The sequence below is a fragment of the Corylus avellana genome, chromosome ca10 (assembly GCF_901000735.1).
Source record: "Corylus avellana chromosome ca10, CavTom2PMs-1.0".
Classification (NCBI taxonomy): domain Eukaryota; kingdom Viridiplantae; phylum Streptophyta; class Magnoliopsida; order Fagales; family Betulaceae; genus Corylus; species Corylus avellana.
In genome coordinates, this window is record NC_081550.1 from 10542304 (window position 1) to 10557263 (window position 14960).

Genomic DNA, 14960 nt, shown 5'->3' on the forward strand with positions numbered 1-14960 from the left:
AAAACTAAAAGATAATAATTAAAAGGGACACAAATATTATTTTGGGGTGCAAAACTAAAAAAAGAATTAAAAATGGTCACGAATAATATTTTGTGAGGACAAATATATGATTTTTGGGGAGACAAATTTATAAAATTGGTATATTTGAAGGACATTGATGAAAATTTGTAAAATCGTGGGTCCGCCTCTATTAAGCACCAAAGTGCTTTCCTATTTGCTTGCACAAAGGGTTGTTTTGGGATTGCTGTTTCAATAAGAGCGATTTTAAAAATTGTGTTTTTAAAAAGTACGTTACTTTTTAAAATCGCAAAGGTGTTTGGTAAAACATGTTAAAAAGTTTTTTTTTTTTTTTTTATCAAAATTTGTTATGCGAAATTGTGATTTAGGTTTAAATTCACGCTTTTTCAAATTGTAGATTTTTTTTTCATATTTTAAAATAAGTGCTTTTTAAATTACAATGCCAAATGCCTTATGTTTTACAATATATTTTAAAAACGTAGATTGCAAAATCACAATTCCAAACGCACCCAAAAAGTGCTCGAAAATTATTTGTTTTTTTAGTTTATTTTGGTTGTTGACAGGACACTCTCCTTATCTTTTGTTGTTTGCACTCAGCGAACAAAGTAGCTTGAAGGAACAATATTAGAAACACTTCAATTAATCCTCATGAATTTTTATTATTTTATAATTATTTTTTAAACTTTAAAAACTCTAAATTTACTACATCGGACTTTTATTTTTTTGTAATGTGAAACTTTTATTAGGTTTTTTCGCTAAATCCTAATAGAAGGGTATTAAAATTATTAAAATATCTCATTTAAAAAAAAATAAAGAAAAAAAAATTGCAAAGATTCGGGATTTAATAGAGTTTGCAAAAATATTTATGCCTGAATTTTTTCAATTTTGTTTCCTTTTTTATAATAAAAATAAAAAAAAAATTAATTTTTTTACAAAGTTTAACAAAATGTTTTTTTTTAAAAAAAAATAATAATAATAATGTTATTTAGTAGAGTCATACGTAGACTCGTATGACTGCCATACGACTATGTTGAAGTGAAAAAGAATATTAACCTTTAAATCAATAAAGTATTATAAAAATAAAAGTTAATAGCTGATATTTATTGTTACATTATTATAGTTATTTGACGGATGTACAAAAGTCTACTAAATATCATTTCTAAAGATACAAAAATAAATAAGAATACAAAAATCTAAAAGTTCAACGCACTTTAAAAAGTTGTTCAACTTTAAATTTTTCCTTTCTCAAAAAAATACTTAAAATTTTTCCTATATGTTGATCGTATAGGGCGTCAGGAATCAAGGGTTTTTGTCTAAGTATCAGACTATCATCACATGGGGTCCTCATTGCCACCCAACCCTTACCCAACCCAAGCCAACCCCCTCGATTTTGTATCACCACGCATGAGATACCGCAGTACAATTTTTATTTTCTTTTTTATAAAAGGTCAATTGTGATTATCTTACCTAAACGTGATCATAGTAAAATTTATTTGTTGGGAGTCGTACAAGAGGAGCATAGACGATGGAAACCACAGATAACGATGAAAACCACAAGTGATCTTTCAAGTTTGACTGAACTATAACTTGACTCAACTCTACTTGGACGTCAATGAAAATTTAAGGCAGATATTAAGCATATGTGTAAATTTTTTATTGCGAAGATTCAAAACCATACCGTAATACATGTCCAAACTGTAAAAATATTTTCAAAATTAATAGTTATTAAATATTATTGTGTCTTGAGAATCTTTTAAAATTAAATGTTTTAAAGAGCATTGAATGAAGAGTCTCACATCGAAAAGAGAGAAAGTGAAGTTGACATTTATAGGACCCAACATACTTTAAGTTATTAAAAAAGCTTGGGTGTATACACTATACACTAGGGAAATGCTAGGTGTCTCCAAAGGGTAGCTCAATCGGTTGTGGACCACGTCTCATGAAGTGGAGGTCACTAGTTCGAATCCTCCCTCCCCCTTCCCTTGTGTGGACTGTGGACATGTCAATAAAAAAAAGGAAATTCTAGGTACTCTCCTAGTGTTCTTCTAGTGTCCTCCTAGTCCTACGTAAATATTATTTTATAAATAAAGAAATAAGAGCAACAACTGTCTTTTTTATTTTTTATAAAATAATATACACCTAGGACTAGGAGAACACTAGTGCGAAGCACCGGACCCACACGCGCGTGGGCTGTGGGGCACTGGTGACGTAAGTTAATTGTAAAATCAAATTAACTTTGATCTAATGGTTATTATTAGATAATTATTTAATCTAACAGTCAGAATTAAGTGTTAGCTTGGGTAAGCAGTTCTCAGTTTAATTTCGAAATTATCTGAGCAGTTGAGTGAATAATTATCTCTAATTATTCAATTTATTTAAAATCTCTTCTCTATATTTTTTAATATATTATCAGAGTTTTTGTCTCTTGATAGAATAGAAAAATCGATATTTTTGGGTTTAATTTTCGTTTTGTGCATAACCCAATTAAATATAGAAGTTTTTTGGGCTCTATTGTATCGTAGAGAAATATTTGCTGCTACTCTCTTGCATGTCATATCTGGTGTGGGCAAATAATTTCTTAAGGAAAGTGACATTATAACACACCTTAGGAGCAATTTCATTTTCTGTATTTCCCCTATTTTTTTTACACAAACTACTTTCAAAATTTTCTTATACTATTGAACAATCACATATGGCACCGCAGTGCACCCTCTGTTTGTCCTACTCCCCACCGAAAGCACCTTAAAAAATGGTACATGCCATCACGCTTGCTAAAGGCAAGGTATCCATAAATACAACATCTTACTTACAACATAACATAGAAAGTTCAATGAATGAATTTTATTTTGTTGGTGTGGCCACTCTCGCCATAGAGATGGCTTGTGCGACCAACCCCATTTGCTGAGGGTGGCCACATGGGCCAACCCCTAGAGGTAGGAGTGGTTGTGCATAGCAGTGGGTATCCATTCGGTTCGGTAGAGCTATTTTCGATCGGTTAAATCGGTTAATTCAACGATTACATTTCGAGAATGATTTATTTTGAAAGTTTTGATTAAACGGATATTTCGATTAAAATTGGTTCGGTTAATTGGTTAACTGTGAGCTTTTTTAATTGGCCCAAAAATTGATTGTTTTGGGGGCCCAAATTGTTTTTTGGGCTAAATAACTTATTGACCCAAACAAATTTTAAATTAGCTCATTAATTAACACAATAAGAATCCACCATACATATGTTCTACACTTCTACTAATAAATTGGTCATAGAATATTTATTATCAGTTAACCTACAAAAAAATTATTTATACCGATTAAATCACCGAACCGAACTTACGTCCGTATAAAAATTCTTAACCAATTACCGATAGACTTCTGGCGGTTAATGTCGGTTCAGTTGCAGTCGATTGGCAATAAATGGTTAATTTGCCCACTCCCTACATTGCACGAGCTGCTTGCCAATAGTAGTGGTGGCCACCGAGCCACCCAACCTACTTGAGGTGGCTTAGGCAACCATCCTCATTTGTTGAGGGTGATCACACGGGCCACCCTCTGATGGTAAGGGTGATTGTGCGGGCAACCCCAACAAGGGTGTAGGGATGGCTCCACAACCCTATTTCAATTTTCTTTTCAAAAATTTTAATTTTTTAAATAAAATAGAAATCATTTTTTAAACTGATGTAATAAAGATGCAAATATGGCATTAACGTGCCGCGGTTTTAAACAATTTATTTCAAAATCAATTCATAAGGCCTATTTACAACTCCAATAACCCTATAAAAAATACAATGGCCCATTTTCATTTCTAATAGCCCAACTCCTTCCATTTTCTTCAAATAAAATCCTCCAAAAATTCTATATATATATATAAAAAAATAAAAAAAATGGCCCTTATTAGCAAATCTCCAAATCCTCTAATTCTCTCTCGTTTTCTCCGAGGGTTAAACGTCCATCAACAGAAGTGAGAGCTGAAGCTCTCTTTCTTTCCATTTAAAATCCTTCAAAAATGTTAATTGAAAGGCCACCAATTAAAGCTTTCCATTTGTCTTCCTCTAAGTGGCCATATAATCATGTCTTTTTACAAGTTAATCCTCCAAGCTTGTTAACTTCATTTGCATGCCAAGTACTTTTCCTTTTAGAATTAAAATTTGGCCTTTGCCCAAAAAAAAACCATCTTCCTATTTTTTTACTTAAGTGGCCCGTCCTAAAAGGCACTTCCTTTTGGGCTTGGTCTTTACATTTTCAGCCCACTAGTATCCTCCCACTTTAGAACAACAAGATGAGCCGATTTTGCACTCAACCTAACAATCAAAATGGTTAAATACTAAAAACCCCCTTAGAATTTGAACTCTTTTATTTTTTACCCCTTAAGTTTTCATTTTTATTATAGAAAGTAATTGTGGTTTTCATAAAGACGAAAATTGTACCTCTATTAAAATTCCGTTACGTCAGTACCAATCAAATTGCGTCACGTGTCCTATAATTATTATTTTTTTTAAATAATTAAAAATATTAATTTTTATTAAAAAAATTAAAATTAAAAAAAAAATTAAAAACTGTGGCTGGCCACCCCCTTTGCCCATGGGGTGGCCCCGCCACCCCCATCTAGAAAGGACGGTTTGTTTGGCATTTTGGACAGCGAGTTTGAGAAGATCAGAGTTGATGGAGGCTAATCCGATGGGCTCCTTTAGCTTTCTTTCTAGAAATTTAGCCAATGCCGCTGCCTTGTTCGTTCTCAATGGTCCTCCTGGGTGTGCCAATCTATAACCAAAAATACAAAGCATAAAATTTGAAACCCTAAAAGAAGAGGAAGAGGAAGAGGAAGATGGGTGAAAGGGTAATTTTGAAGAATGAACTTGCCTGGGTTGGGAACAAGGAGGTAGGGGTGGCAGGGGAATTGGCTGGCCATCCCCATGGTCAAAGAAGTTGGCTAGCCACCCCAATATTGAAGTCACCCCAAAATTTTTATTTTTTTTTTATATTTTGACAAAAAAAAATTATCAAGCATAATGTTTAAAAAAAATCAAATAATTAATTTTAGAACATGTGGTGCAATTTGATTGGTGCTGACGTGGCATTTCTATTAAGTTTTGGACAAAATTTTAACATAGGTATTATTTCTGTCTTTATAAAAACCACAGGTACTTACTGTAATAAAAATGAAAGCCTAGGGGGCAAAAAGTAAAGAGTTCAAATCTTAGGAGAGTTTTTAAGTATTTAATCCCAATCAAAATCAAATCATTTTCATTTCTTTAGTTTTCCAAATAATTCCATAATTCAGCTAAAAATTCTTAATAATTGAAATTAAAGCCTACAAAATAGTATCCATTAAATTAAAAAAATATATATCACAATGATATTAAAACATTTATTTCTCTCAAAAATATTATAAATCTCACTTATCTTAATAATAAATTATTTATCTGATTTTACCCAATTTTTTTTTTCCAAAATTTTAGGGGTATTTTTGTCTTTTTAAAGACATTTTAGTCTTTTTGTGGAACAAAAGAAGTACATTGTAAATGTTTTGATAATTTGGTAGGGACATTAATACAACTTTGAGTTCAAAAAGACATTGCAAATTGAATATTAGTGTGTGAAGAGTATGTGTACTTCTCATAATGTTTTTTTTATTGACCAATTTTTTTAGATGCCGCAAAACACTTGTAAAATTTTTTAAATATTATTTTTTTTTAAAAAAAAAAAAACCAAAACAGTCTTGGTGAAGCGGATCTAATGTGTCATCTATTCAGTTTGGTCTGGCGTACTACTAAAAGCTTTTAAAGTTTTTACCTCTCTTTTGATTTTACCTCTAATATTAAAAAAACTTGCAACACCATCGCCAAGTTTCTATAATTGTTAATGTAGCCATTTTATTGACAAAATTTGTCTTTTCAGATGGGAGGAAGTTTAATGGCCACTCCTAAATTGGCCGATCAGCGATGGCCGAGATCACCTTAGGCCAAACAGTGGTGGCCCAAGGTTATGGGGGTGGTTTCATCCACCCAACACCTAGTCTAAAATGGGGGTGGTTGGAGACAAAGTTTTATGCTAAACTGGGTTGAAGGAACTTCCTTCAGTCCAATCTATAAAAATGACATGTGTTTTTTTTTAATAACATGTGAGATGGACATGAGTTTTAATATTATTTATTCTAATTTTGTTTTTGCTATTATTTTTATAGACTTAGTTAGAAGAAACTCCTCAAACTTAGTTTGGAAGAAAACTCGATGGCCGGCCACCCCTTTTTTTTTTTCTTCCTATATATATATATATATATATATATATATATTTAAGTTTCTTAATTTTTAATGAGGTATAAGGAGATGTGTCAGTTTTAATTTAAGTGAAAGAAATATGAAATTGTTAAATCACATTAGGCAAAACAGAAGGTATTTAACCCTAAACAATTTTGCCCTTTAAAGTTTGAAGGCGCCACACGGTTTGGAACTTTGGCGCTACTCTCACTATAAAATGTGGAAAAAGAGAGAATAGGGATTTTGTTGTGAGAGACAGAGAGAGGTGGCGAATATGGATGGTGCTCTAGATTTTGAGTACGAAGACGCGCTTCTCAGCTCCCCCGTTGTTACCAAGAAAAGGTTCTCACCCAAAAATCTTTCCCATACTTTATTTTACCCTTTCAGTTTGAGTAAATTTCATAAACTTGTTATCTGGGTAGTTACTGTTTATCTTCTTCTTCTTCTTCGTCATTTTTACTGCTGCATCTGGGGTTTTAGGGGCTTGCACTGTAACCATTTATTTCATAGTATTATAATAGTTACTGTCCCTTTTTTTTTCCCCCCGAAAATTTTATCATTTATATCAAATCTTCAGAGTTGATTCAGAATCCCAAACATGCCCTGTTTTCTGTTTTATATTAAACTAGAATTGATTACCGGTAATAAGAACTCATTCGTGGAGCACTGTCTTTGAATTTGAGTTCATGATGTTCTTTAGTAAATTGGTGAAACGCCATGTATTTCTGTGCTGGAATATCTCTTTTTCAATGTTAATCAGGAAGAAGGTTATTGGGTTGGATGATCTTTTGAGTGACTTCTACAAAGAGAAAAGCAAACTTGTCGAGAAGGAGTCTAAACAAGCGAAGGCCCAGAAAAACTACAACTCAGACGAGGATGTCAATACCAAAGAAGCTTCTCTTACTGAAGTGATTGATCAATGCCAAAATCAGGCACAGTAACTTGTCCTATAGTATTCTTCTTCTTTTTAAGATAATGTCACTGTATTACATATCCTCTTTTTGTAAATGAGTATGTGAACTCTTTTATGTAGATGAAAGAAATAAGCGGCGACGAAGATATGTCCATGTGGGGCATGCGGGTTTTTGGAAATCAGGTTAAATAATCAATGAATGAAATCTCTGTGCTGCGTAGCTAATTGCTTGCTTAATTTTCTGAAGTTTTTGAGATTAACCCTATTTGGGATTACTGATGGTTCTTTATGTTTGGCTCCCTCCTTCTCCATGAATTGCAGAAAGTTCCACCGCCTCTGGATTTTCCTGAGCTTGGAAGTTGTGCACTTTTGCAGTCTTTCATGCAGAATGAGCTCAATTCCCTGTTGGAACTCACTTCAGAAAGAGGTGGTTAATTGTTTCTGTATATTTACTTATAAATTGTCACCCCTCATTTCAAATAGATTACTTTTAAATTCCACACCGAAGAGTTTCACACCATAATAGTTAAGTAAAGATTATATTCACTTACCACTTTGATATGTTCTTGCAGGAGACACTTTCCTTGAAGGATTGTTAGCAAATGGCTGGCTTTTAAAACTGGCTTTTACATGTGGTCATGTAGAAAAATCAATAGCCATGTGGGCCTTTAATTTAAGTAAGTACATCCATTTCATATAGCTTGTCCAGTTAATAGTCATCTAATGTTTTCTTTTTATCAGTGTTATATTCATCAAAAGAAGAATTGAGGACATCTGCAGGTGACTTCTGGTGTACTATTCTGTCATCAGAAGATGAGGTGAGCATATACCTTATTTTGTTTCTTGGAAGCAAAGTTTGATTGTTATATTGGAAAAGCGGGAAATTCTTATTGATTGGTATTCTCTGAGTTATTATGGCTTATCTGCTGTCACTTTTGACCTGGTTCTTCTACAGCTTGTCCAAATTGATTGGTTGCCCAGCTATTCTGAATTAAAAGGAGCTCTTGAAATCTATGGATTTCAATTTAATTTTTCATCCAAAAGAGAACCTTTGCTTCCTGGTAAGCTTTCTTGATGCTTTACCAAGTTTTGTCATGCGCAATACATATTGCACAGATTATATTTCATGAACATGATAAATTTATCTATCTTTGTCTTTTTTAGAGTGGTCTCAAAATCTTTTCCACTATAATCTTTGAGAAGTTGGGAAGAGCTTATATATGGGTACACAAGGTTATTATTATTGGCAAGATAGTCTTCCTTTATAATGTGAAAGTACAGTAAAATGCAGAGAGCTGTGGGTCTTTCTACTATTTAGTAATCGATCCCGCTTTTTGTCATCATGAATATGTTTGATAGATATGGTGTCACTGCAACAATTAGTCATATTGGCTTTTTGATTCTCAGTTGCTTTGTTCTCCTTCTTTCCCTCTCCCCATTTTGACACACCCTCAAATTGTTTTGGTTCCGAAAATACTTCATCTTACTTTGACGTATATTGCCCAAGCTGAATTTTATGTTTTAATTTTTCTTTCCTTATAGGTGCAATGTCTTGTTCATTTTTTCAACTTTTATGGTTATGAACTGAACTTGAGTACTATAGCTGATATTAGAGAAAAAATAAAATTTGAAGAAGTTGACTTGCTTGGTGTCTATTTTACTAATTAGTAAAATTCATATTATACAAATGTCATGTATCTTTTTGGGGATCCTGTTGATAAGGATATTCACATGGGTTTTGGTGTTTGGCATGATGATGTGGCGTAGTTATTGTCATCTTCAACAATGACCAATATGCTTATGTGCAATGTGTGGCAGATTATGCTAAAATTGGAACTTTCTTCATGAAGCTGGTTTGGCCATTAACAATGCATTTGATTGTTTTATACCAAATAACTTTAGTTATTAATGAGCATCATAAATTAGAATTCTATAACAAATTGGCAGTTTCCATCATGTCAAAGATCATTCTGCTATGAATACCTTCTCTGTTATTCATGTTGTTTTGACTTGCAAGCGTGTGTTGCCAGTTATGGATAACTATCTTACATGTGATTCAAAATGATTGTGTATCTTGTTAGAGCATTCCTAGTAGCCTCACCAAATTTTACTCACTAAAATAACAAAAAGTACACTTTTAGTTATTTTAACAACTCACTTTTTTTAGAGCACCCGAGCGGTCTTACTATTTTAACAATCTACTTTCACTATTCCATTTAAATATTCTTTTTCAAAGATTTGTTTATTCTTTTTTTAATTATTACAGGAAGAGAGAGAAACGAAAAGCAAAAGAAAGAGAGAGAAATGAGTTGTTTAATCAATAAGTGAGTGAATAGTAATTTTTAAATTTGGTAAGTACTGTTCCACTACTTTTTTTGGTTAAAGTAGTGAGGCTGAAAAGTGGACATTTAGGCCATTTTGGTTAAATTGCCTCACCAAAATAACCAAAAAATGGTTTTGGTGAGGCTGCAAAGAGTGTTCTTAGCATGTTACCCAAATTTGGTTGTATATATATATATAGAGGAAAAAGAAAAAAAAAAGAAAAAAAAAAGTGTTCATTTTTGAAAAAAAAAAAAAAACTATATACGAACAGTTTTTAAGTCTCTAGCTTGATAAGATCCTGTAGATGTGCTTGTCACTGAAGTGAGTTACAGTCTTCATCCCTAGTTCTTTAGTCTGGTCACTAGTGGTCTTGGTGTTATTCTTCCTTTGATGTGGTTTTCCCCTCATATGAGCCTGACAATTGGTATCTGCTTTTAGTGCTGTTATGAGGTGCCTTCTTCTTCTATTGGTTAATGGATGTAGGGGTTACTGTTGCTAGATTCACTTGGATAAATATATCTATATATTTTTCACCTATTTCTTTTTCATAGTTTTGTGTTACATAAAATACCCATAGACTTGTCACAAATTTCATCTCTTTCATTGTTAGGGTCTTTAAACATCTGTTAATCTTGCCTTATAGGTTCTAATTGTGGAGGGCCACCCCAAAATATTAGAGCTTGGATCAGATTTATAGCTGCTTCTTGTCATGTAAGGTAAGTGACAAAGGAACTTCTTGTTTAGGAAACACTTACACATATGTTTGGTGGAACCATGGGCTTTGAGGTGGTTGATCTGTTTGTCAGAATCTGCAAGTGTGGTTACTAATATTTCCTATTGATGCTGCATAAGATGCTGTGGATGATAGAAGGTTTAGGATCTGGTTAATTTTTTTTTTTTTTTCTTTATTGGTATTATATTTTCATTGCAGGGACAAACAGTCTATCTTTTCAACCTCAGAAGCTGAAGAGTTGGTTGAAGTCATTGTTTGTCTGTTCTTAGATCACCAGCTTCATGGTCTGGTGTTGCTTTTGTACGAATGTCTGCAATCACTTATCAGTTACTTCACGGACAAAGAATGGAAGACCAGCTGTAATGAGATTGGAAAATCACTTGCTTGCAGGTTTTTAACTCATACTTGTTTGTTTTGGATATATATTTTATGTATTATGACCAGATATGGTGCCATTTGGATTGGTGATCATCATATTTGTTTTATTGTACAAAGGCATTGATCTCTTTCTCATGATCTTTTATAGCATTTTTTCCCATCGTATTGTATTAATTTGCTGGTCGCATGCATTTCCTTCACTCATTATATATTTATTTAATTTTGCTAGGTTTTCACATTGATAACTTGTTGACAATGGAGATTCAGTACCCTGCTTAGATTTTCGTACGGCCTTTGATTGGTGGGGTAATTGATTGATGATTAGTGGGGTTGGGAAAAAAAACACACCCGTCCAAACCAACCTGAATTTCCTAAGCGAAGCCAACCCATACTTTCAATCCCCAAGTGGTGTTGGTTCGAGATTGATAATAGATTGTGGTTACCGACCATGATTGGGTCCAAAGTCAGAAACCCTAGGACTCATCTCTTCTGTATTTCAACCTCTTCACCATTAGGCTTTCTCTTTGTCTCGACTTGTGTCTTGACTCTATTAAGGCTATAAATGAATAGAATGTTCATGAACATCTCGAACTTGACTCAAGTTTGATGCGTTTATTTAATGAACTGGACTTGAAAAGAATTTAGACTCATATATTAAACAAGCCAAACTCGTATAAACTCTTTTCTATCCGTAAAAAGCTCATATAAACTTGTATAACTTTTTCTTTTTTTTAATAGTATATTATTTTTAACTTTGTAGTAAGACCATCTTAAGGATTTGAAGAAAGGAAAGAGATTCATTTTTCTAATGTGATAAATGTAACTTAAATCCTTGTGATAATGGTTTTTGATATTTATGTGTATATTTATGTATGAATGTACATATGTACTATAAAATATACTTATATAAGCTCGAGATTGGATGTTTTAAGATTGTAGATAAGGTCATAGAATATAATATAAATAGTCTATTTCATAATAGAAAAGTATACATGATTTGTTACCAATATAAAGTTGGTGAAACTAATTTCTATAAGTTCATAAATAAAATATTAATTTATCTAATTAACTCACTGATTTTAGAATTTTTCATCATCAAAAAATTTATTTACTTAACTCAAAGGCTATAAACTTAACAATGATTAATATAGATTTCCAAAAAGGTATAAATGGTGATGATAGTTAATTAAGCAATTGTAAATAAGCTTGAGTTTGTTCAAAACATAAATAAACTAAGCTTTAACATATAATTTAGCTTGGTGATAAGCTTGAGTTTCATATCCAACCCTTCACATTCCTCTCTCTCTCTAGGTATACATCTCTAGCCCTTAACATTGCATCTTTGAGATCTATGAAGCTTTTGGAAGTCAGATTTACCATTTCTTTCTTTGTTTATCTTAGATCCGTGAAGGTCTGAACTCGACCTTCCAACCTGAGCGTTTAGATTTGGCTCGACTTAGAAACCCTAGGGGTTCGGTACAGCTCAGTAATAGAATACCTTTATCAACCCCCATCTGATCAGAAGTCAGAAACCTTAAATTTCTAAACTGTTTGGGTCAGTACCTAGCCATAGTAATTAGTACCATTTTGTAAAACTCAGTTTATATTATTTACTTGCCTCCTGCTATTCACTTTTGCACTTTCGCTTTCTTATGATTCTGATTACTTGTTGTAAATACAGAGTTCCTAGGGACTTGAACTGCTTGCGGGCTGTGGAATGTATTTCAGGAATCACTACTCGTAGTAAGCAACTTAAAAGTGCAGTTGCCTATCAATTTCTTCTTGTTTGTTTTCATGATAAGGTATTCTCTTTATATTTTGCCTATGCTTTTGTATAGGGACACAACTGATCTCTCTTACGTTCATGCAAAGTTAACAAGACTAAACCCTAATTTTGTTTGTGATTTTATTTTGATGTTAGTTTAATTTACATATCACCAATACATCCATGTTATCATGAACTCTGCTAGCTGTTCTAATCTGTGATTGGTATACAATAATTTCTGCCTCGAGTTAATCAGAGCTTTTGTTCCCTTAGTATATTGTGTTGACAAACAAAAAAACTTCAACTAGTTTAGAGTGACTGTATATTGCAGTTTCATGCACAGTGTTAATGAGTATTAAATCTCTACAGACCATTTATCTTATCATATTTCATTGTTGTTCACAAGAGAGCTGCATCTCCCTGATCATGTCTTACAGAAAATCCCTAGCTATATCTGCAAAAAGCATGAATTTGTTCAACCACAGGACTCTGGCTTCCATGTATAAATATCAGCATAGGGAAGCTCTGTCGAATAAGTTACTCCAAATAATAGCCAACTATTGCTTGACCCTGCTAAACTTCTGTTTGAATTTAAAGTTTTACATCTTTCAATCCAAGTCAGATGGTCTTACAGGTCATATTTTGTAATTCTTCTCTCAGGCTACTGATGAAGAAGGGATCCTGCAACTGCTTATCTCAATTAATGTGAAAGATAAAAGTTGCGATCTTTTCAAGATGTACATTTACTTGGTTTTGGCAGAGAATTGGCTCTTGGTTAGTCAAATGCTTGAAAATAAGCCAGTAATTAATGAAATGTGGTGTCTTTATCTTCGAAACTGTTCTTGCCAAATTGCAAGCACAGACTTAAGGTCTTTTGCATCAAAGGTAAGGAATCAAACTATTTCATTATCTCTGTATATTATAGTGTTTTGATTTATAAAGTACCTTCCTGCCTTGCAGGTTCGTAATAAGGCTTCATATCTTCTACAAGGCACTGTCAACAAATAATGTCAAAGAGTATGTGTGCTATCTATACCAAAAGAGCAAAAGAATTCTTTTTACCCAGTACCTTCATCTAATCTAATCTGTAGAGATGTTTGATACTTATTGCTGTGCATTTTTTGTGAATGGATGGATTCTAAGTTCTAACATCAGGGCATTTGTTATTCTGGAGAGCAGCAGACTGTTAATTATAGTCAAAGTTACTAAATGCAGGAGCTAGCTTCATACTTGTTCTCTTTTATTCTCCATTAACCATCTTGACGCATTAAGAGTAACTTTCTATGGATCTTCAGAGTCAATGACTAGGAAAGTTGGGACCAATTAGTTGTGCCGTGTTCTTAATGATTTGCACGCACTAAGCAGCATGGGCTGCTTTTTATTTGGGAGTATACTGATTAGTGGTTATGTATCATGTTGAAGCCCAATTGCTCGTCCACAGTATTTTGTATATCTTCATGGCCAAAATAGCTTGATTTATTGCCTTATGGATGGTGAAAGCATGAGTATTTCCTTTATATTTGTTTGTTCTGTGTTCATTATAACTCTACTGTAATTACTGAAATTTTGCCTTCATTTATCATCTCTTTGTGTATTGCACTCCTGTGCAAAATTTGCTAGTATATTGGCTAACTTCCCTTCTGGAAACTGTGACATTTTATATTTGCAGGAAATTTAGATGGGTGAATATTTTGAATCCACAAAAATGAAAGCTTGTGATAGATCTCAATGGAATCTCTTTTGGGTAGCATGAGTTGCCCAGATTCTAGTGCAGATGGTTTTGAAGAATGTTGAAGTTTGCCTAATCATGTTGTTCCAACTTGGGAGGGGATTGTAGCTATCCGTATATAAAAATGGAACCTAGTTTCTGGATGTATATAACGTTTTCACACTCACCTATTTATTACACATGCTTTCTTCCTCTTGCTCTTTTTGTAATGCTCCTTGTCGTTAGGGCTAAGTTTGTTAGCTAAATAGTAGGGGTGTCAATGGAAGATTGTTATTAGCCAAAACCGGGAATCGGAACTGGGGTACCCGGTTATTGATTTTGGGAAACCGGAATTGGGTAACCGGTTCCTGGTTAACCGGCTAGTTTCGGTTTCTACCCGGTTATTCAGACCAGGTAACCAGTTTTTAAAAAAATTTGTATTTTGGGCTTATTTTACGTATTGCACCTAAAATAAGCCAATTTTTTTGCTCATAGTTTGCCCATTTTAAAAAAAAAACTATTAGCATATTTGTCCCAATAAATTGGGCATTGTTGCGCTTGTTCCAAATAATTAGAAGAAAAAAAAAACCTAAAAAGCTCAAAAATCCTAAAAAAATCAATATTTTTGCCAATATGGGCCTTAAAAATAAAAATCAAATTTTTTTATAATGCCTTAAAAATCATTTTAAAAGCTTTCTTAATACATAATATATGTAAACAAACTAACAACAAAAGCAGATATCTCACAACTACAAACCTAAAGAAAACAATAAAAACAAGTACCAAAAAGTAAAAATAAAAGCAAAATTATATATATATATATATATATATATATATATATATATGCATCCAGCTATAACCGAGTGCCAAGA

At 33.0% G+C, this 14960-nt stretch overlaps 1 protein-coding gene across 2 annotated transcripts; it reads left to right on the forward strand.

Annotated features, from left to right (window-relative positions):
- Window positions 1–6462: 6462 nt before the first annotated feature.
- Window positions 6463–14305, forward strand: LOC132164606 (uncharacterized). Of its 2 annotated transcripts, none has more exons than XM_059575143.1 (13): window positions 6463–6611; window positions 7030–7201; window positions 7303–7365; window positions 7504–7609; window positions 7755–7859; window positions 7924–8000; window positions 8138–8243; window positions 10148–10220; window positions 10436–10627; window positions 12297–12417; window positions 13041–13265; window positions 13341–13397; window positions 14050–14305. In XM_059575143.1, the coding sequence occupies exons 1-12, from the start codon at window positions 6544–6546 to the stop codon at window positions 13386–13388; spliced, it is 1356 nt and encodes a 451-aa protein (XP_059431126.1). In that variant the 5' UTR covers window positions 6463–6543; the 3' UTR covers window positions 13389–13397; window positions 14050–14305. The 2 variants fall into 2 exon arrangements, with proteins under 2 accessions (XP_059431126.1, XP_059431127.1); XM_059575144.1 differs by having other exon boundaries at window positions 13041–13154.
- Window positions 14306–14960: the final 655 nt, after the last annotated feature.